Source organism: Anomalospiza imberbis, chromosome 10 (genome assembly GCF_031753505.1).
Source record: "Anomalospiza imberbis isolate Cuckoo-Finch-1a 21T00152 chromosome 10, ASM3175350v1, whole genome shotgun sequence".
In the NCBI taxonomy this organism is placed as follows: Eukaryota; Metazoa; Chordata; class Aves; order Passeriformes; family Viduidae; genus Anomalospiza; species Anomalospiza imberbis.
The window spans coordinates 21,929,589-21,952,132 of NC_089690.1; the positions used below are offsets into that span (position 1 = coordinate 21,929,589).

Consider the following 22,544-nt stretch of genomic DNA (forward strand, 5'->3'; position numbering starts at 1 on the left):
CCTCTAAATGTTTGGGAGGGAAATCAGGGGGAAAAAAAATCAGCAAAACCCGCTATACTGCCACATGTTCTCAATCCACGTTTTATTCCTGTGCCTGGTGCCACACTTTTGGGAGCAGGGCACTGAGCAGGGAGTCTCCAGAAGGCTTTGGCAGAGAAGAGACTGCTGACATCAGGGAGGCCCTGCATCTGTTGGTGGAAACAGCATGTTTCTGACATGGCAACAACATGGGTTAAATTTCAGGCATGAACCAGGCAAGTCATAGTTTTAACATGTTAACATGCTCTACCAGGGGAAAAGCTGAAGTATTTTTAGCATGGCCAGAGTGTTTGTCTCTGCACTGTTCTGGCCTTTTTTGGAATTGTTAACTCTGCTCTGGAAACAAATACAATAGCCTTTGCAGTAGTGAAATACCACTTATTTTCTTTTATTGTTTGCCACAAAGAAGACTACGAGTTGTACTTCAAAGAGATTAAAGGAGAAACATAAGTCAGCTACTTTCAGCACAGCTCACTGATTTTACAATGCCAGCCAGTTCACTTGCTGCTTCCCTATTTCTGCCCATGCCACCCAGCCTTTCCTACTCACATGCTTAGCTCTGACAGAATCTCAGTGCAGAAAACATTTTTCTTCATGATGAAATTCCATCCCGAGCTGTTGCTTGAAGGCACTGCCCCTTGCTCTCCTGTTTGACTGGGGTGAGTGCAGTAAGAGGGGTCAACAAAACACACATTGCTCTCTCATCCTGCCCCTCACACAGCTACTCAGACCAGTCTCCAGGACATGTCAGGGAGAAGCATCTCTTGACAGATTATTTGGTTTTATGTCATTAAAAACCCACCATGCTGTGCTGGGGCACAGCCCAGCAAGTGAGTGAGGGATAAAGGAGGAGATGAAGTTTAAGCACAAATGTAACAACAAGAATCAACACAAGGCAAATCTGAGGACTGAAAGGGAAATCACATGGAGTGAAGGAGGGACTCTACCCTTCTCCTGTTTTCTTATCCCATTTCAAATAATGTTCCCTTCCTCCTCCCCTCTGCCTGGTGCTAGCAGAAGCATGCAACACAGCCATGAGGAGCAGCCATCCGACAGTCCCACGCTGCCCAGGGACCAGCTACACCTAGGCCACACATGCAGGTTACCCAGGGAAACAAGATTCTTGGAAGGATTAATGGAGAGAGAGGCTCCAGTGGCTGCAAATAGGAGACTGTGGTTGATCATCTGCTCCCACTTGATGGGAGAGGAGAATAAGCCTTTTTTTTGTCCCAGTTCTTCTCTTCCTCCTCTTCAGAGATTGCCATTACCAGTCTGGAATTACTTCTCCAGTTACTTCTTGTTGCTTCTGGAGTGGGAGAGAAGATGGGGCAAGGGGGTTGTGCTTGGCAACTCAGACTCATCTCTCAGGCAGCAGGACGAAGAAGATGGCCTTGAGGAAGTGACCAAAACTGCAAACAGCAGCCACGAGCCAGTGGGAGCGAAGGCTGGGGTCAGTGTTCACCACACATTTTGTGATGTCTGCCTAATGAGGAGGAAAGAGAGATTGTCAGAGAGATCCTGAGAGACCACCTGGCATTTGCACCCTAAGGAGCAACTCAATGTCACAGCATAAAAGACTAAAGCTTGAATCAGTTATGTAGCTGGGTCTAGTACAAGCTATACAGTAGTTGATAAACACTTGCCATGTGCTATATAGGTCCAAAAAATAATTTTGGCAAAACACTGTGGAAGTATTATCTTTCCTATGGTCCTGGAACACTCCCATTATAACTTTCATAGGTTGTTCAACTGCTTCAACACCTCATATGAGAGGTTGATTAAATCTGTGACTATCCCCAGCCAAAAAGATTGAGCTACTGCACCAAAATCTCTTGTGCTGACTCCTGATAACTTGCATTTACTTTCCTCAGCCTTTAGAGCTTCTTTCTTTGACATTTACTGCCAGTGGAACTGCTGCCATTGCCAGGTCAGCCACTTCTGCAGGCTGTCCCAGCCCCACAGCCCATGGCATGGCACCACCCCTGCTGCAGCACCAGGTGCTGGCTCTGACACTTCCACACACTGAAAGTTATTCAATCAGGCTCAAGAGCCCTGCAAAACACACTTTCCTAATTCCCCACCAATGAGGCAAAGTGTCCCCCTCTTCAGCCACCCCTGGGGAAAGAAATGCTGCAGGAAGATTATCCAGCACTTTCCATTTTGGATAGCTAAATACAACTTCCTTTCCCTGTTCAAAAGGTCTAGGAAGCCTCAGCAGTATCAGCATTCCCATCCTTTTCTGTAAAGCCAAATGCTTCCCAGAGGTTGTCCTGTTTAATATCAGCTCAAGTTGCTTGTACATTTTCTCTTGCCTTAATGTTTTCTTTGGAAGACATTCAAGCAAGCCATCCCCCAATTTAAATCTAAAGCAATGCAAGGTTTGTAGCTTTGTTTGTGGAAATACATATGCCAGCAGAGATGCCTCCCAGATGTGTGGGCCAGATTTAAAGATCACTTGGGCAGCCAGTTTCAAGTATTAATGAGAAGCTGGCCTGCAATTATTAAAAAAAAAAAAAAAAAAAAAAAAAAAACCAAAACCAAAAAACAAAACAAAACAAAAAACCCAAAACACATCAAATTGATAGAAATAGGCTCTCGGCTGGCATGGGAAGGAGAAAATGGAAAATATTGAGAAGCTGAAGTGAACAGGACAGAGGTAGAGAGAAAAATGCATTTTTCTGGTGCAGGAATCAAAATTAAAGGTTTTGTCCATGATGTAACAGAGTTCTGGTTAAACTCCAGCCTAGCACAACAAAATGTGGACTGTGTTTGTGAAACAGGGGGTGCACTGTTAGCACATCAACCCCATGTGGTTTTCAGAAACAGCTTTTAGGTACCAAATGGGAACAATAATCACATCACAAGGATGGCAAATGTTCACAGCCCCAAAAGTTTTTTTCTTTACAAGCTTAGCTCAGCAGTCTTCCAAATTTACCTTCTGACATAAGTCTCTCATTGACTGAGCACAGACAAGTGAGACTCAACCCTGAGGTTTTCCTCCCCAAAACAAGACACAAGAGATGATGGATGCTCCAATAATCTTCTCTATTCCTTCTGCTTGTGCTCAAGACATGCATGAGCCTTGCCTGACCAGCCTTGGTCATCGCAAGAAAGGAAAAGGGCTGAAGGGACAAATCCCAGAGTCTGGTTAGTGAGTACAGCTACACTAACCAACCCCATCATCATCTACAGACCAAAGCTGTGCTGCCAGCAGCCTCCCACACTTTCCAGCTCTTCCTTGTTCACCGGGTCTGGAAGGCTGGCCCAGTGCACCTCACCACATTGCTGATCTCCTGGGAGCATCAGGAGAAGCTGAGCTCGTGAATAACTGACAAGCAGAGACTGCAGAAGGAAGGAATACAGAGCATGCAATGATGGGAAGGAACAAGATGACAGGAGAGAGCTGAGTCAGCACCAAGGTGTGGAAACACTGCTGCCTATGGCTGAAAAACACAGGCAAACGTAGCAAGCAGAGCCAAGACAGTCACCAGAGGATGCTGCAACGTGGTACCAGTGGTTACAGGTATTAATCTGTATTGTGGAGGAAAGTAAGGTGGGTCTCCCTGAATACTGCCAGCAATGGCTTAGCACACTCGCCCTATTTGCATTTGAAAATAGTCTGAACTGACTCAGCCTGTCAGATTCTAGCAACCTGCACGGGGTCATGTTCAAAACACACTTGTGTCAAACTGTCCCTTTAGCTGAGATGGTCATGACACTCAGGTACCTGTCTGAGCACACATTTTGGGGTACCTGATCCTTGAGAAACATAAGCTCTAAGGGGCTTTAGTGCCCCGTGTGAGCCAGTACAAGGCCCACACACACTGGGTTGGTTACAGCTGTAGGGGGTTAACTGCCAGATGAGAAAACACGAACTCCTTAAAGCCCTGCTCTGTTCTCCCAGAGGCAATGACCTCACTGCTCTAACCAAGAGGAGCTGCACTCAGAAGCACTTACAAATTTCTATGGGGCTTGCTTAGATAAGCAAAATTGCTCAGCTGTTTAACAACTGCCTTAGCTGCTGTTATCCAAATCAAGCCTACCTGATAAGGCAGTGGAATTGAAAACTTCAAAGCCACTTAGGGCTTTTTGCCTGGTCAGGCACTGATAAACTGTTGCAATGGCAGTTTGATATTCTATGTTAATTGTTCAAACAAATTCAAGTCACGTACACTGTTTTGTAGCAAATGCTGCTAAAAAAAAAAATTAAATCTTTCTATTCCACTGTAAAACCACTACTGAGGCTGCAAACTCTTCCCAGGAAGAGAAGATGCCTCAAAGGTTCTTTCTTGCTCTTCCTGTGAGGTTTGCATTGGCTCTGCAGTCTTCTCCACCCTATGGAAGCAGCATGGGAACCTGCTGCTGAATGGAGAACTTCAAATGCCTTTCCAAAGTCTCCATGGTGTCTTTCCTGGACCAGCTCAGGGTATGGGGGTTACTCTTGGCAGCCTCAGCCTAGGCTGATGCCTAAGAGATGGGGGCCATGTGAACAAGGATGGCATGCCAGGACAAACCAACACAAGCTAGGCCTGGCAGTGGGTGGGAGGGTTCCACCAAAGAGCTGTTTGGTCTGGCCTGTGAGTGAACAAGGCTGGGAAATTCCTTGTTGCAGTACCTAGATCAAGAGGAAGAACATTCGGGGAGGCACAGCCCAAGATGGGATTAGCAGCCTTTCCCCAGACTGAAGGGACCCCTTGTTTCTAGAGGGAAAGCATTTCCTTTTCTCAGCCCAGGGCTGCTGATAAGGGTGCTGGAAATGGGCTGTATCAGAACAGCCCAGCAGCCTTCACAGTCTTGTGCTTGATGAGGGGCAGTGGATTTGGCTTCCCTTCCTTAGGGCCAGATCCCAAGAGCAATCAGCATGGATTCAGCAACTCCAATAGGAATGTGCTGTCCATCTAAAGAGGGATGGCTGGCAGAAGGAGCCAGTGGTGGACTTAACTCCTCAGCTGCACTGAACCAGTGCTGGTCTAGAGATGGGTTTTGCAGCTTGTTTGCTATGCAACAAATTTTCCAAAAATATCCTTTTGGAACTATCCAAACATTCTGTTTTGAACTCTAATGAAGCAATACAAAAATTAAAACAAGATGCTAGCTTATCAGAGCATGCAAGTTTTACCAAAACAAAGAAAAAATAGTTGGAAACTAGAAAGAGATGTGCTCCTACACAACAGTTCTGTTTTAATGAAACTACATCTTAGGGAAAAAAAATGTTTCAGAGAATACATTTCAAGCAGCTCTACAGGCCGGCAATTAAAGTAAGACTCAAATGGTACTGAGGCAGAGACTGGCATTCACAGGAAGGAACAGTGTTACTTAATCCCAGGATATCCTCTTCACCTGCCTTGGCACAATTAATTTTTGGAACACAAAATGAAACAGATCAGGGCATTCAAACCAAAGGTTACTTTTAGCCCAGCCAAACAGTTCCCTGAGTCAGCTGGCCTCGAGGTAACACAGTTTTAGAGAGGGCAGGGATGGTTTAAGGTAGGACTGGTACTTAGTAAGTGCAAGGGCTCCAAAATCAGAACAATGATACTTTCCCAGTTCTTCTTCACACTCCTGAAGACATCAGGTAACTGAACCAGCTACTGACACAGCTGGGAAGTCTCAGAACAAAGGAGAAATACTGAGTTTGGAAAAAGACCCCCCACTCTCTCCAGATCTCTGTAGGTGAGGAGCCTGACCATTTCCTGACAGCTTAGGAATAAATTTCACCTCTTGGAAAAGAGGAAATTTGCTGCTGTGGCTCAGTCTGGAAAGAGCGCATGCCTTGGGAACAAGATGTCCTATGAACTGAGTGGTGTCACAGGGCAATATTTTGCCCCAAGTAGCATCTGCCCAGCAGCACACAAGAGGATCCAAGGACTGTCTGTGTCCCTGCTAGGCAGGCACATGGAACCTGGTACATACAGACATCACCCAGCTGCCAGCCACTAACACAACCAGCCAGTCCCTGCAGATCACTGGAAAGGTATCTAGCTATGCCACAGCACCAAAATAAAGTTCTTACTATGAACCACCCTCCACAGCAACCAATGCTGACATTAAGTACAGAGAGACCAAGAAATCCAGTGCTTAGAGGTGAAATGAAAATTAAACTGGCAGGCCTCATTTTTTGCCAGTTTCTAGAAAACATCTGGCCAGGGGTATCACAGAATCAAAGAATGGTTGGGGTTGGAAGAGACCTTAAAGATCATGCAGTTCTACCCCCTGCCATGGGCAGGGACACCTTCCTCTAAAATCAGCCTGCTCCAAGCCTCATCCAGCTTGGCCTGAACAATTCTAGGGATGGGGAAACCACAGCTTCTTTGGGCAATCTGTGCCCGTGCCTCGCAGGAATGACCCTTACAGTGTCCCACTATGACTGGCTGTTAGCTCTGGAGAAGATCAGGAACACAACAGGTGCTGGTGGGTCATGTCCAATTATTATTGTTATTATTATTATTATTATTCTCAGCTATGCAGGAAGCTGAGACAAGAATAACTGATGGTTTTGAGGATGGGACCACGAGGCAGTAACTGAGTTAAATAAGTCTAGCACAGGTATAAGGTGTGGCAGGACAGACTTGGCCACAGCATTGTAAAAGGGAATCTCATACAGCCTTTTTCTGCACAAAGCTGCAGAGAGCGCGCGCTCTCACTTTCATTCACTGGGATATTTTCTGGTCTGGACATGCAGAAACAAGTCCAATGAGACAGCATTTCTTACCCAGCCTCCTCTCCTTTTCAGCCATGTCACCAAGGTCTTGCGGACAAACTCTCCGAGGCAGTCCACGATAGTGTGAACCATGGCTGGCTGCGCGTGCCGCACGCAGTCCACGGCCAGCCCAGCTGCCACGGCGTAGAGAGACACCACCTTGCCCCACGTGATGCCTGTGAGAAGGAAAAAGGCCATTCATATTTACACACACACTCAGCTCAGTCTTGAATAATCAAAGCAATGGCCCTGACTCTCATTACATGTGTCCGTGCTGCCTGCGTGCAGCCACAGTTCTGTATGCTCTCCACATGGGGGAGAAGAAATAGTAGGGGACCAGAATTAGGGAAAACTCTCCACATGGAGAAGCAGAATGAAATAATATGAGCTTGGTACGGTTTGATTGCCTCTCAGCAATGGCTGCACAGCTTTGGAAAAAAGGCAGCCCAAAGGCACCATTGGGATAGGGGGGATGTGCACTGGTATATTTTGTATTGCCACTGGCTCTCAGCCACGCACATGCTGCATAGAAGGTGGCAGAATTCAAGTAGTTTGAACAACCTGGGGTTTTTGTCTTCAGCATAAAGCTTAAACACCCTTAGATAAAGCATTCCTGTTTTTTTCTAATCACTGTTCCCATGTGACACCCAAAGCATACAAGATAAACATCTTCAGTTCTACAATGGCACAAAAGCAACAAAGAGAGGCAAAGTTATGGGGCCAAGATGGTTCACAGAATCAGAGCTGGAATAGAGCAGTCATAGAATCCTGAGCTGGGTGGACCCACAGGGGTCAAGACCAGCTCCTGGCCTGCAAAGGACACCCCAACAATCCTACCCTGTGCCTGACAGCTTTGTCCAAATGCTTCTGGAGCTGTGGTAGCCCTGGGGCCGTGACATTCCCTGGTGTGCCTATTCAATGCCTGACCACCCTCTGGGGAAGAATCTATTCCTAATACCCAATCTAACCCCCATGACACAGCTTCATGCCATTCCTTGGGTCATGTTGCTGCTCACCAGAGAGCAGAGTGTCTAGCCCTCCACTTGCACTCATGAGGGCTGGTGTCCTCTTCAACATAACGACCAGGCCTCAGTCTCCACCTGAAAAACAGGTATCTCCAAGGATTTGGCCACTGCCTACTTAACATTGCCTGTGCTACCCCACTGAAGACAGTGCAGGGGTGGAGAGTCAGTCAGCTATCTAATCTCCCAGAAGACAGCCTTCCTGCCAGGCTGACCTGCCTGCAGCAAATGTTCCACAGAAGTTGTCCCAGCAGTAGTGATCTTCCTGTTGGTGTCAGCAGTAAGCGCGGGAGCTCAGCAGAAGGTACCAGCCAACCTCCTGGGGGCTCCCCTACACCTTACCAACACCCCTGGGCATAAATCCTTCATGCTCAAACACTGCAGTCAGCTGCCCCTCACCAGGCTTCCCTCAGGACCAGTGAACTGGAAACACAACCCTTTCACTCCCATGCAGAACTACTGCTGCACAACGGCATGTCCCCCTTGTGCTTTAATATCTGTAATAGCCATATTTATCAAGCATACTGGGAAGTATTTTACAGTGCTGGGTCTCTATGGAATCTGTCCAAAGTCTCTCCCAAACATAGTCAGAAGCCTGGTGAAGTTCTAATATTTAAAAACCGCAGAGAACTGTTCTCGCAGGGTTGCAGCAAGGTGAGAGGATGGGAAGATGTGTGCAATGACTAGATCTATGGATCAGGAGGGGTTAAACACACATTAGAAAACTGGATGTGCTCAGCAAGCAAAAATACAATTTAAATGGGGTAAAGAGTCTCCCTCTTTCCTTCCTTGCACTCTCAGATCCCCAGGTAGCCTGAACCAGCTCTGGGATGGAGCTCCAGCCTCCTCACAGCAGCTCTCATTGCAGCAGAATGCCCTACATTTCTTTAGAAAACATGCAGATTTCAGAGCATTTTCACAATTCTTGCACTTGGTGCTTCAAAAGGGACATTCACACTAACACTTTTAGGAATTGCTTGCTTTTCTTTTCCTTAAATAAAAAAAAGAACTAAACTTTAGAGGAGCTCTTCAAATGTCATGTTAGACTGAAGAAAATCAATTCAGCGTTACAAAAAAAAAAAAAAAATTCATGACTAATGTAAGATAAAAATCTACAGATAAACCTTTTGTGAGGCTCTCAAATCCTCTGTGACACTCTGTGTTTCCCCAGAACTATCCCTGACATCAGAGGAAGTTATTAACGTAGCTAAAGTGACTGTTCTTCTTTTGGTTTTATTTGCTGAGCAGACCTTGCGGTGTCCCTGACACCAGCACTGTCACTCAGGAAGTTCACTGCCTGTTTGGCATTCACACTATTTATCTGCCTTTCTCACATTGTGTGTCACCATGACAGCCAGCAGAACGAGCCAGGAAGAGGCTATGAAACCACAGAAGACTAGACAGAGGGGTTCTCCCTGCAAGGAAGAGGCTGTCCGAATGCAGGTCAATACAGTTCTACCTAATGAAAGAGGCTTTAAGGGGTTACACTCCTTGCTGATGATACATTCAGGACCAGAGCCTCAGCTGGCTTGTATTCAGCTTTAGTATAAGTCAGTTTTACAGTTCTCCATCCCTGCAGAAATGTGGTTCCCTGCATCTTGAGTTACATAACAAAAGTTACCCAAAATTCCAGGGAAGAGTTCATTGGCTTACTCCCAAGTTTTGCTGACAGCACTCTTCAAATATATGAAGCAAGTCCATTAGCTCTGAGATGTTTACGTGGCAGTAACAAAGACTGACAGTACTGAAGTCACTCTGGTACAGAAAGACAGCTCCAGTCTGGGTTAATGTTGTTTGAACCCAAGTTTCACTTTCCAATAGAAGACAAGTGTATCCACAACCTGTGAAAGACAGAGGCTCAAGAGACCATGACTTCCCCAGCACACAGGAAAGCAGTTTGCTCCAAGGCACCTCAGTCCAGAGAGGATGGAGAGGAAGCCCTTCAGCTCCAGCTTCCCTGCCAAGATTGTTCCATAGTGGTACCTGCTTGCACGAGGACTTGCACGAGGTAAGTGCTTCCCTGGTACATGGAGAGACCTCTCTCCCTTTCACAGCAGAAAGAGAACGAGTTCTTGGTTAATGCTTATAATGGTGATGGATGTGGAGGGCTCAGGGGTCACATCCTCTTTCCAGAGCATGCTCAAAGGGGTCAAACCAATCCTTCAGTCTGCCTTTCCTGTTACTGGCAGAGTCAGTCCATGGGGGCAGGATAGGAGGGCATCCCTTCCTGATTTCCATTTGTCTGAAGTCCCCTTGCCACTGCTGGAGGCAGAAGATGGAGACAGCAGGCTGGGCTTTTAATTCACAACAGCAGGGCACAGCTTATGCTCTTCTTCTCACTAGATATTGTAGGAAGCAAGGGAAGAGCAGGCACCTCCAACACCTGGGCCATGCTTGTGGCTGGGCCCCCTGCCCAGGAGGGCTCCAGCACCCATCCAGCCCCAGGCAGGAGAGGGCAGCAGCCCCAGCAGCCCTCCTCTGCACTCTCCCAGGACACCAGCTCCATGAACTTTTCTCTCTCAAGGACTCCCTTGGGAGGGGCAGAGGAGCACAGTTACTGAGAGGGCAGTGCCTCTGTCCCCCGTGATGTCCAGGCCAGGTTCAAAGTGACACTAGTGTCACTAGTGCAGTTCAGCATAAGCTGGAATTGCATCTGGCCACTGCACATGAGAAGTGAAAACACATTGGCTCGTTCCAAATTCCTCAAAAGGCCTGGCTGTGATCCACACTGGGTGAAACAGGCACTCATCACCAAGCAAGACAATCCATTCCCAGCTTCCCACTGCGTGGTTTAACATGCACAGGAGCTAACAACAACAGGGAATGGAAAGCTGGTCCAAAAAGGAGCAGTCAAAAGAGAGAAAGCTCTGCTCACAGACATGGAACAAAAGGATATGGAAAATGTGAAGGGCTGCTTAGAAGGCATTATAAAAAATAAGAAATACAAGTTGCACTCTTTAGGCCAGCCATAGAGCTGAAGGTATGTAAACACTGCTGAGCCCTGGGTAAAATGAATTAGCAGGAGAGGAATGCTCTTGAAAGTGTTCCTGTTCATATGAGCTTGTCTGCCCCAGGGGAGAGATGAAGAAGCCATGAGACACGACTGTGCAGTCTCAGGGCACCACACAACCTGAGGTTATTCAAATAAACTTCCCTCTGCTCCACTCAGCATCAAAGTCCTGCTCACAAATCAGACCTTAAAGAAACACCATCCACTGCTACACTTCAACAGCTGGGAGAATAGAGCCAGACACAACAAGCTTTGGTGGAGAGAAAAGCTGAGAGGGGTGTGCATAAGGCAGGAAGCTCAAGCCATAAGGCCTAAGTGATGAGGGAGCAGCAGGATGCATTTCTAACAGCATTTCAGAGAAACCCAGAATGGTCTGGGTTGGAAGGGAGCTCAAAGCTCATCTCATTCCAATCCCCTGTCATGGGCAGTGTTACACCCCAGTCACTTAATTCCAGGGTTAAAACCAAGGTTCTTTTGCTCTGCATAGATGCAAAGGAGAAAATCCCAACCAGGTATTTTCAAGAGGTAAAAAACACATGAAAGTTTGCTGGCAAACTACAGAAAATTAAGGAACATTGGCAAAAGAGTAAATGCAACATAACATTACTTACCATTGCATAGACTTGGCCCATTGAACACAGAAAACCTTTAAACCCATGCAATGTCACGTTCCGTGAGAACAGAGAAGAAGAAAGGGAAAAAAACAGAAAGACAGGAAAGATGGAGAAAAACAGACGTATAGCTACTAACTCCAGTTCCAGTGATGTAAAACTCCAAAATGAAGGCTGGGTCAAAGGACAAAGTGCTTGCCTCGTGGTCAGGCTTCTTAAAGCTTTGGCCCTTCCTGGGCCTTCCTCCCAGGTGGGACTTGCAGTTTCTTGGACACACTGGGGGCTGCCTTCAGTGTGCCATGGCTGACAGACACTGCAGGGTTGGGGGTACAGGGGCCAGGGCACCACCTCACCACAGCAAGGTCTGACCCACCCCTACCACGAATTCCAAGCACCCTAAGATGTCTTAGGATTCCTTTTTCCAGTCTCTGACAGGCAGGGACACCTTTCACTATCCCTGGCTGCTCCAAGCCCCATCCAACTTGGCCTTGAACACTTCCAGGGAGGGGGCAGCCACAGCTTCTCTGAGCAACCTCTGCAGGGCCTCACCTTCCTAGGGAAAAATTTCTTCCTTATATCTAATCTAAACCTACTACCTGTTAGCACGAAGCCATTCCCCCTCGTCACTCCAGGCCCTTGTAAAGAGCCTCTCTCCAGCTTCCTTGTTGGCTCCTTCAGGGGCTTGGAGGCCACAGTGAGGTCACCATGAGCTTCTCTTCTCCAGGCTGAACAATCCCAGCTCTCCCAGCCTTTCCTCCCAGCAGAGCTGCTCCATCCCTCTGATCACCCTGGTGCCTCCTCTGGACTCTCTCCAGCATCTCCAGGTCCCTCCTCTGCTGGGACCCTCTGGTCTGAGAGGGGCAGAGGAGCAGAATCTCCCCCTCCCCTGCTGCCCACACAGGGGGATCAGCCCAGCACACAGGTGGCTTCTGGGTCCCAGCACACAGGGTGGGGGCATGTCCAGCTCTCACCCACCAGCACCCCCAAGTCCTTCTCCCAGGGCTGTTCTTGATCTGCTCATCCCCAGCCTGGACTGATCCCGGTGGCTGCCCCGATGCAGATGCAGCATTAGCACTTGGCCTTGTATAACCTCATGAGATTCCCATGGGTCACTTCTCAAGCTTGTCCAGGTCCCTCTGGATGTCATCTCATCCTTCAAGTGTGTCAACAGCAGCAGTCAGCTTGGTGTCATCTACATCCATTTGCTCCTGCAGGGAAAGTGCTTTCTCCTCAGAAAGCATTTACCCTACATTCCTGTTACACAGGGTTCACTTCAGCCCAGGCACTCTTGATGAAAAGCTAAACCCAGTAAAAACCAGGTTGAAAGCTTTTAAAAAGCCCTCATGCCTAGCAGCTCTCACCAACAGGACAGAACTGCTTCCTTTAGGAAAGGAAAATGCCTCTCCCTTTTCTACTTCTGTTTTTTCCACCAATTGACCTCTTTCTTCTGGCATTTGTTTTAAAATGTAAGGAAAATGTCGCCTTATCCAGGCTCCAAACCAAAGCTTGTTGAAGTCGGGGGAATATATCTCCTGCTACCTGCAGAGCAGCTTTGGACCAGTGGTAAAATCACAGAGATGATGCTGCTGCAGATCCTTTACCATCAAAAGCAGATCAGGGCTCTGCAGTGCTTGTCTCCACACAGGTGGGCTCACCTCACCCTGAATACCTAATGAGTTGTTTGGAAACAGGGGAACAAAATACAGCTTGAGCCTAAAGTCTCTTCTCCCAGATGACAAGCCATGGGACAAGAGGAAATGGCCCCAGATTGCACCAGGTGATGTTTACATTGGGTGTTAGTAAAAATTTCTTCAGTGAAAGAAGAGGCATTGAAACAGGCTGCTCAGGGCAGTTTGGGGCTCAGTCAAGACCTGTAGACAGTGTGGATGTGGACAGGAAGTAAGCACAGACAGAGCTACAGTGTGAAGACTCAAAACCAGACCAGAATGTGGAATTTAGACATGTAAAAGATGAAGGAGAAAACCTCTCCAGAAAAAAAGGGTCAAAATCCCCTGCTTCCTTGCTGGAAAGGCATTTTAAGTGACAAGTGGGGCTCCCCAGGTTAAGCACTGTAGTGTCAGACTGTAGCTGTTTTCTTAATAAACTTGGTAATTGGCATGAAAACTCACCCTGAACTTGAGTGTCTGGTTTCCTTTGCTCAATAAGAGCCTCTTTCCTTTGAAGTATGAAAAAAAAAAAAAAGAGGAATGAATGTCTGGTTGCTACAGCCAACTCCAATTTGCTGATTTTATTGTTAAATGCTGAGTTTTGAGACTGCAGCGGGATCCGGGAATGTTAAAAAACAGCAAGCTCCTACCCCTCTGCCACTCAGCAACCTTCTACCTAGGAGAAATTACAATAACAAGTGGATAAAAGCAATTAAATACACAACTCCCAGCAGAGATGAGAAAGAATTAAGGACAGAGCATGGAGAGCTCTGGGAAGGTTTGAATCAGCCCCTGTGCAACAAGCACAGCCATTTCTGCAGCAGGGTGGCTTCAGAGGAGGGGCTGCACTGTCAACAGAGCTGGAGTCCAAAGTCTCCAGCATTGTCAGCCTCAGAGGGCTGAGTCCAGATTCTATTCTTAATACCCTGAAAACCCAGGTTTAGAACTATGAGATACGATTTCTACTTTAATTTTAAACTACCCACACATTTGGCTCCTGAGCTGAGAAGTTGAAGAACACCCATAAAAAATGCAGCTCTCCATGAATTTGTCAATATACACTGAGAGCAGAATTCCCAGGAGGCAGCAGGGTTTCCCCCCAGCATCATGGTCATGGAGCATCACAGCACACTCAGTCTGCTCCACCTGCAGCATTCCTGGCTTTGCTCTCTGTGTCACTTCAGCTCTGGAGGTGGCCCAGTCCTAATGCAGTCAGCTGTAGTCACCTGAGATCACCTGCAATGCAAATTGCACCTGAACCTGCCAACCTGACTGTTGTTTTCCTGTCAGCCTTGACACCAGTAAAGCTCAGCACTAAGTGACAAGACAGGGCACCTGCACATTGTACACAGCCACACTGAGACATTCCTGCCATACTTTCCCAGCTCTTGCTTTCTGAGCTCACAGGCCCTCCCAGGCCAGCCCAGTGCAAAGGCAAGCTGCAACCCAGGCCTGCTCTGAAAGGCTGTTGAGGGCTGCAGTACCAGCCACACAGTCCAATTCCATCCATTTCCAATGACACAGCATCAATTTCCCTAATCCAGGGAGTAAAATCTGCCCTGCTCAAACTGCCCGAAGCCCTGCTTGGGCAGTTCCTCTCAGAGATGTGTTTTGCCATCTGTTATGATTCTGGGGAGGATCTGTGCTCTCCACCACAGGTCTTCAGACCTTCTGCATGTCAGGGCTTCTCCAGAAGGTCAGTGGTACCAGATAAAGAAGCACAGTTGATTGTGAGGATTAAAAGGTTTTGTGTGAAGTAGCCTATTTGCAAGTACAACTGAAACCTGGACTTCTATCCTGTAACAGCTACTGCCAAAGTGACAGGAGTCCCTGCATCCTGTGACCCTTCCCATGCTATTGTCACTGGTTCCAGTGGTTTCATACTGCTCTGCTGCTAGCAAGTTGCTTTCTTTGGGTTTTTTTTCACATTTTTTGGTTTTGTTTCCAATCTTTAACATCTACTATCCCTTCCACAGACAAGACGTTGCAGAAAACCTATAACCGTGTCAGAACCTGCCTGACATAAATCCCTCTAAAAGGTTTCTCTTCCCTCAATTCCCACAGGCTGCTTTTCCAGTTGTGAGCAGGGATTGTTTCCAGGAAAAGCTGAATGCTTTTGACCATCATCTCTGGAACCAGTCTAACAGCAGCAGCAGAACATTCACACCTAAGCAGAGAGAAAGCTCAAAGCACCTGCTCATCTGGAACAGCCTTAAGGACCCAACATGAGAAAGGAGAAGCAGCAGGTCTCATTGCAACTCTGGGTGCTGCTGTGGGAAAGGAAGCCAGGAGGAGAGGAGCTCTCTTGTGATGAGTTGATTCTGGCTCCCAGCATCAGCAGCATGAGCTGGAACAAAGGAGACTCCCATGCCATGAATCTTCTGCAGTTGCCAGTGGTGAGCAAAGAAGCTTGGAATGAGTGACCTCCCTATGCAATGAGGTAACAACAACCTCCTACGGAGGAAGGGCAGGAGGTGCCTTCTAGAATGAGACAGAACCTACTGGGAGGATATTACAACCCAGGACATTTCCCTGCCAGAAGACAGCAGAGTGGAGCTCTCATTAAATCATTAAAGCAGGGTACACTGCCAAACTGCCCACAGCCCTTTGAGAAAGCAGGCCCCACCTTGCAGGCTATGCCTTCTCCGAGAGAGGTGTTGGATAATACCCTTTTCTTGACTCAGAGATGGGGCAACTAAGAGGCATTTTAAAAACTTTTACTCCATTTTCAGGCTCATGAGAAGGGTGAGACAATACAGATGTTATAATTCATGCCATCACAATCAGAAGCCAACTATTTCCTAATTACAATACACTATAAGTGTTTTCTGGCCTATCAGCTTTAGCCATACCATGCTGTAGTTGCCTTAAAAACCAATCATCTAAAACTACCCCTGGTGGGTCCCACTATAATGCATCTTTCATAGTTTTATTTCTCCAAAGTATTTAATCTTATTTGTAAGGCTATTCTTTGAAACTTTTTTTAGCTCTATTTCTCTCTCAACAACATCTATCCTATTCCATGGCATTTCCAAATCAACATTTCTTGTCTCAAAGTTTGTATATAAACACACACTATGTGGCCCTTCTATCAGGCCCTGAGAACTCTCTACAAATGCATTTCCCACAAGAGGTGGCTCCATCCTGCTCCTCTGCACCCAGCCCTGCTGGTGCATGTGTCTGGGCACCGTACCTGCGCTGAAGATCTGCGCGGCCACGGCCAGGAAGGCGTCGGACACCACGGTCTCGGAGTGCAGCGAGATGTTCAGCTGGCGCGCGATGTTGCGGTAGACGTTGGGGCGAATGTACTCCAGCTCATCCCCTGCCAACAAACAGCCAGGGGTCAGCACCACAGCACCCAGCCCTGCTCCCACCGTGGAGGAAAAACAGCTGGGGGCACTCTCAGGCAGAGTCTGGAGCCCAGCTCCACCCCAGCAGAGTGCTTAGGGTTGTTTAGATGCAGTTCCCATCACCTGCACCCTGGGACTCCTAAAGGGTGCTGAGGAAAGGCAGGCAGTGGCCCTGTCCCAGTGGTGTGGCTGCAGCAATCCCTGATAGAAATGCTGTTCCCAGGCTGGCTGCCTGCCTTTCCTCCAACACAGGAGACAGGCCTCAGATAAGGAAAGCCGTGTCATTTTATTTCAGAGGTGAGAAGGAGGCATGTACATCCATGTAAGCTTTTGAGAGATACGCCCTTCCTCAGAGCCCCATCAGGCTTGTACAAAAATGCCTCAAGTGCAAGAGAGCAACTCAAGAATGCTGAAGGCTGATGAAAGCCAAGGATCCACCCAGAGCTGCACAACATTAATTAAACAAAGAGGCTGTCAGCTGTTTTATGCTCACACAGGCACTTGAGAGTCAATCTGGAGTTCCTTCTCCCCTCCAAATGGTTAAAGAGATGTTTGTTTGCGTGGCTGAGTGCTCAGCAGCAAGGTACCTGACACACACAGACATGTACTTCCACCTCCAGAGTGCTTTCTGCCCAGCTGGGAAATGGCAGGAGGTGTCAGGCCAGCTTGAAGACCAAAACAAAAAACACCAAGGACAAGCAGAGAACCTCCTCCTAAAGGACTGAGCCATGGAGCTTGGGAAACAACAGTAAAGCTTTTTCTTTTGTAGCAAAACAATTTTTTTTTTTGAGTAGTAGAATTAACAAAGCCCAGTTTCCAAGGGATTTCTCTCTCTGTAGAGGTTCACGGATATTTAATGAGGGTTGCACAGCTCCTGTAGGAGCATGACACAATGCAAACACCGCATGCGACCAAGCTCCTTTGTGCACAGAGAGCCTTTCTGGCTTAGATTTAGGACACACTGTGCTCTTCTCCTGCACAAGGGTGCTCTGGGAAGAGGAAGAAGTATCCCAACAGCTTTATATCCCACTGCAAGACCCAGGTGACTTGGCCCAGACAGAGGGCAACTGATCTTCCTCAAAATTTCATTTATATGAGAGGTTAAAAGGAAGATGTCACTGCAATCAGGATCTTGTTATAGAGCCATTAGCTACTGATCCTTAATTCATTTATCTGGCACTCAGCACAGGCAAAACCCAGCTCTACAGAATTCCACAGCTGAGCTCTCCCAGCCCTTTCTGAGGAAGGGATTGTCCCTGTTTGACAGCAAGAGGAAACCTGCCAACACATGGTCAGCCTTGATAAGAGGAAACCCTATTTGGACTACTCCACAGCTGCTTTCTCCTCACAGGCAGCACACAGGCTTCCTGGTAAATGTCAGGAAATGGGGATAGCCCTGGTTAGCTGGGAGGGCAGCACAGGAGCCTGGGATCAGCACTTGGTAGCCTGCCACTGCTCCAACTCCTAACAAGCAGTTCCTGGAGGCCCCAGATGAGATCAGGGTTTGGTTGGAGGTACATATGCCCTGTTCTGCAGCAAAGCACACAGCAGGCAGGAGCATCCGGGGAAGGAAAGCACAGAAAAGCATTCCCACGCTTGGAAGCCTCCCCGCCCCAGCAGCCCCAGGACCATTGCTGCTGGTCTCCAGTGTCCTTGTTCTGATGCTCAACTTTGCAACATTTAGAGCAAATTGGGGGCTTCTCCTCCTTTCTCCAGTGATTATGGAGGAATTAGCAGGGCAGCAGTAGCAGTTTCCAGGTGCAGAAGCTCATTGAAGTGGTCAAAGGGCACCTCCCTAGACCTTGGCCAGAGGAAACACAAGTTCAGATAAACCAGGCCTATGACAGACACAGCAGGTTAGTCTGGGGAGCCTCATTTGGCTATACCATTAGGTTTTACCATGTCTGACTCATTAATTGCACTAATTAGCTGCTAAGCCTCACTGAGCTGATGGAGACTCCCTCCCTATGACCTCCAACAGCATTACCTGTACCCAGGACTTCTGCTGGCCCACCAGGCAGTTCATCAGAGTCTCTGTGTGCAAGTGGGCTAGGAAATGCTCCAACTTCCCATCTCCACAGGCTTCTCAACACTATAATGAAGGAAAACACTGGTCCTGCTTGTTGCACTGTTTAGGAAGTGGCTAAGGATTACCATTCCTGGCAGGTGGCTGGATACCAGCTGGCCTTGTGCTGGTTACAGCAGCAAAGGGGAAAAGAAAGGGATGGGCCATGTGACAAGTGGAGTTTCCAAGAAACAGGATGGAAACTATTCTTCGTCTTAATGAGGAGGACTGCTCACCATTCTGGTTGCATGGGTACCACATGGTGCTCTCCAAACAGATTTGCTCAGAGAAGGCACCAAGTTCCTGGGACTATCAGCCAAATCTTTCCATCTGGACAATCCAGGAGACGCCTTCAGATCCAGAGAGCCACCTGCTTGCCCTTTAACATGTTCCTGGCCACCCACAGGAGATTGTGTTGAAAGCACATAAATCTCAACCCCCAATGTAGGCAGAGAAGAAAGGGAGTACAAATAGACAGTGAGATTGACAGAAGAACAAGAAAATTCCCCCAAAGACCAAACAACTACTGGAAACAAAAGCAGAATCAGCATAGAAGAGAAAAAGTGAAAAAGGATAATTAGAAAAAAAAAAAAAAGTCCATTAAAACAAACACAGCTATGCCTTAAAAAGAAACTTGGGATAACTGATAGAAAGGAAAGAAAGTGGGAACACCAGCCCTGGTCCTGACTTTGTTAGGCCCAGCTAATGCTTACTTCACCAGACCTGTCTGAACTCTGATGTAATTAAGTCAGATGCAAATGCTGGTGGTAGTTTCTAGCCAGATGTGAACTAATATACCAGCCTGCAGGCAAAGAGGGATGTTGGAAACAGCTTCCAAGAATAAAGATGTTGGGTTCCCAAATGACAAACAGCTACACTTGAGCACACAGGATGCTACACAACCCAAAACAAAAGGCCAGGCAACTGTTAACATTTAAAAGGTGCTCCTGGTACAAGCTCTAAAGCATTTCTTCATGTCCCAGCCTCCAGGCATGACCTTCAAATTGCTCTCCCGAAAGCCCCCACAGCTGCTGTGCTGTGAAGGTGGCACCAAATGGCAGTGTATGCCAAACAACATCAACCAACTCCTTCTTGCTCCAGCAAAAAGCAAGAAAGCTCAGGTCTTGCTGAATAACTAAGGTAGACAAAGGAAAATTAAACATACTGTGATTAAAAAGCAGCTTTTATAAAATCTCCAGCAACACGTTTCCTAAGCAACTACCCCCAAATTAAAGCTGGGTGAGCTACTGCTGAAGCCCGTGTCCAGTGGTAGCAGTGCCCTAGAAGATGCCAGATGCATTGTGGCAATCAAGTCACTCACTCTGGAGAAAACACTGCAAGTCCAGTTAAAACACCCAGCTGAGAAAGACTGCTCAAAGTACTGTGAGAACTCTTACACAGCTGGAGACAGAATCAGTTTGCTGCTGGGCTTTCTTAGACTGCTTTGTGATTTTGAGCTGTTGCAAGTCCTCAGAAAAATGTAACTTTGCAGAAACCCTGTGCTGAGCAGTGCTCCAAGAGACTGAGGAAACTCAAGCAAAGGAGCTGTTTAGGGAAGATCACCAAAACCAAAACTAAAGGCCAAAAGCAGAGAAGAAAAACCTTTGTATCATGACATGAGAAGCCTCTTCCAGAAGCCTTAGCCTAAATCACTCCATCCATCTGGTCCAAATCACTCCATCCAACCTGAGTTCCCCCCATGCCAGCAGGACTCACCGAGTCGTAGCAGTATGGTGGACACCTCGGCCAGCTTCCCCCCAGGCACTGGGGCGTTGTACTCGGGTTTGCTCCAGCTGACACCCGCCTGAATCAGCCTTGAGTTTATATAGTCTCTGCAGAGAGCCTTGGCTTGGGACACAAGCTCTTTGTCAGTGGGGGACCTGTCAAAAACCTCCATCACCTCTGCAGCAAAGACTGAGGAACGACGTAGCACCTCCATCCTGGGCTGCTGAACGCACAGCTCTGCATGCACTCACTGGAAGGCTGAGCCAAAGCCTGCAATGAGAATCTGCAGGAGTTGTCTAGGAGTCCTCAAGGTCTGTCAGAGCTCCCAGCAGCTCTTCTCCACAGGCCAGTTTTTCATTTTAGCTAGCAAATAAAAGCATCTGTAAGTCCGCTAGCATTGCAAAGATGTAAATCAGAAGCTCAAGAACACAAGTTATGCTGAAGTCAGTAGTATCACATTTGCAAAACATTTGTCTCGGTCCATCTTACAGACAGGGGGCAAAGTCTTGCATCTTTCAGCCACTGACTATCCCTGGCAGCATGGTCCACAGAAGGGCTGCAGTTTGGAACTCTCAAAGAGTTTCCTCTTTTCCCATTCAGATTTGGCAGTTCTGGAATTACCCATCAGAGAGACTAGACAGTCAGAGCATGGAAACACTTTATAGAATGTGCAGACAATCTCAGCTTGTTTCAATTAAACTGAAAAAAAAAAAAAAAAGAACCCCAAATACCAGTTACAGTAACCTCTACCAGATGTCAACAGACATTCCAGCTCAGTAGGTCACGGATCTTTCTGAAGAAATGGCATTATTGCAAGAACAAGGGTATGGGAGCATTGGAAATGTCTTGCTGGAGACAGTTTTCTGAGACATATTCTCAGTTTAGGTTTTGGTTGTGCCACGCTTTTTCCCCAAAACAACATGCATACTACTACTTGAAAACATCTAGCAGTAGCAGAGAAAGCAAAACAGAAAAGTAGATTTTTGAAAGGGTTTAAGCTGTGAATGCCTAAAGGGAAACGTCAAAATTTCTTCAGATGCACCTGAATTCATCTGCTGGTCTGAGTTTTTAACCCAGTGCTACTTTTGAATTCAGAGTCAGACCAGTCTTTATTCAGAGGTTAATAAATGCATTTTTCAGTCTGCATTTCAGTTTCAGACACCTACTTACAATGACAATTTTCAAACAAAATACAGCCAGTTATCTCAGTTTGCCCAAGGAAAAATATATTTACCTCTCATGTTGCACTTTTTCCCCCTCAGTGATTTCTTTTTGGGTTTGATTTCATGTCTCTTTAGAAGATCTGCATCACTGGACACCTGGTTTAGGATTCATAGGTTACTGTCACACTTCTCTGGAGAGCACCAGCCTCCTCTGCTGTGCTTTCCACAGGGCTCCTGGCAGCGCCTCCTGCCCGCTCTGGGTCAGCCGCACATCCCGGCTGCGCTCCACCGGGATCCTCGGGGTTTGTTCTCCTGCTTTTGAGGGACCCAGGCGCGGAGGAAAGCTTCTGGCTTTAGCCTTGTAAGGAAGATGAAATAACCGGGAGGTGGGGTTGCTATACCCAGAGAGAGACGCTCTCTCCTCCCCTTTCTTCTCTCTTAAGGAGGCTCTCTGCTGTTCTTCACTCGGCTTCGTTCAAGGACTCGGCTTCAGGGTGAGGGTGGGAGCATCATTTCTGGACCCACGTAACAGAAAGTGATGAATGCACTGCTGAAACAGGAATAATTCCTGCTGGATTCCCAGAGCAGCTTCTGCAGAGTTGATGTTGGCCAGTCCTTTTCATACGGTAGCCAAGTGGGGGGATTGTATGCTGTCATATTCAGCAGAGGGTTAGTCCTGCCCATTCAGTCACTTCCATCATTTTGGACTATGTCCCTGCCCGTGCAGGGGGTTGAAAATAGATGATCTGTAAGGTCCCTTCCAACCCAAACCATTCTGTAAATCCACAGTGATTTTGTGATTAACACAGAGACACAGCTCAGGGCTAAGGTAAGCAGTGCTTGCAATTCCCCCCGAACTATGAGTAGTCTGGTTAAAAAAAAAAAAAATCAAGTGGCTTTGTTGATAGGAAGTAGTTTATCCAGAATGAAGTGCATTGCAGGAACTTGCCCACTTTATCTCAATGTATTATGAAAAACATGTCAGTGAGTTCCAATATATTTATAAATTAATTTCAATGTCAACTTCTTGTTGCAACACTATTATATTGATGCCACAACGTTCAGCTTTCTTCCATGTGCATGTGTTATACCATTTCATCTCAATAAACCACATACAAATACTGTCTTTCTGTGTTACCATTTGAAACAAATTAAGTTTTCATAGCAGAAGTTTCCTGCAGCCAAGAAATTC

General features: G+C 47.2%; 1 protein-coding gene across 3 annotated transcripts; it reads right to left on the reverse strand.

Moving 5' to 3' along the window:
- Positions 1–406: 406 nt before the first annotated feature.
- BOK (BCL2 family apoptosis regulator BOK) lies at positions 407–21,567 on the reverse strand. Of its 3 annotated transcripts, none has more exons than XM_068201211.1 (5): positions 21,424–21,567; positions 20,181–20,888; positions 16,243–16,371; positions 6,752–6,915; positions 407–1,522 (listed from the first exon to the last, which is right to left on the reverse strand). In XM_068201211.1, the coding sequence occupies exons 2-5, from the start codon at positions 20,401–20,403 to the stop codon at positions 1,397–1,399; spliced, it is 642 nt and encodes a 213-aa protein (XP_068057312.1). In that variant the 5' UTR covers positions 20,404–20,888; positions 21,424–21,567; the 3' UTR covers positions 407–1,396. The 3 variants fall into 3 exon arrangements, with proteins under 3 accessions (XP_068057312.1, XP_068057314.1, XP_068057313.1); XM_068201213.1 differs by having other exon boundaries at positions 20,181–20,552; positions 21,424–21,560; XM_068201212.1 differs by having other exon boundaries at positions 20,181–20,800; positions 21,424–21,546.
- Positions 21,568–22,544: the final 977 nt, after the last annotated feature.

Excerpts from the sequence above, each read along its gene's own strand:
- BOK (XM_068201211.1), bottom strand. The coding sequence starts at position 20,403 with ATGGAGGTGCTACGTCGTTCCTCAGTCTTTGCTGCAGAGGTGATGGAG. Across the intron at positions 6,916-16,242 it reads CGCGCAGATCTTCAGCGCAG|GCATCACGTGGGGCAAGGTG; the intron begins GTACGGTGCCCA and ends TCCTTCTCACAG. Across the intron at positions 1,523-6,751 it reads TGAAAAGGAGAGGAGGCTGG|GCAGACATCACAAAATGTGT; the intron begins GTAAGAAATGCT and ends CCTCCTCATTAG.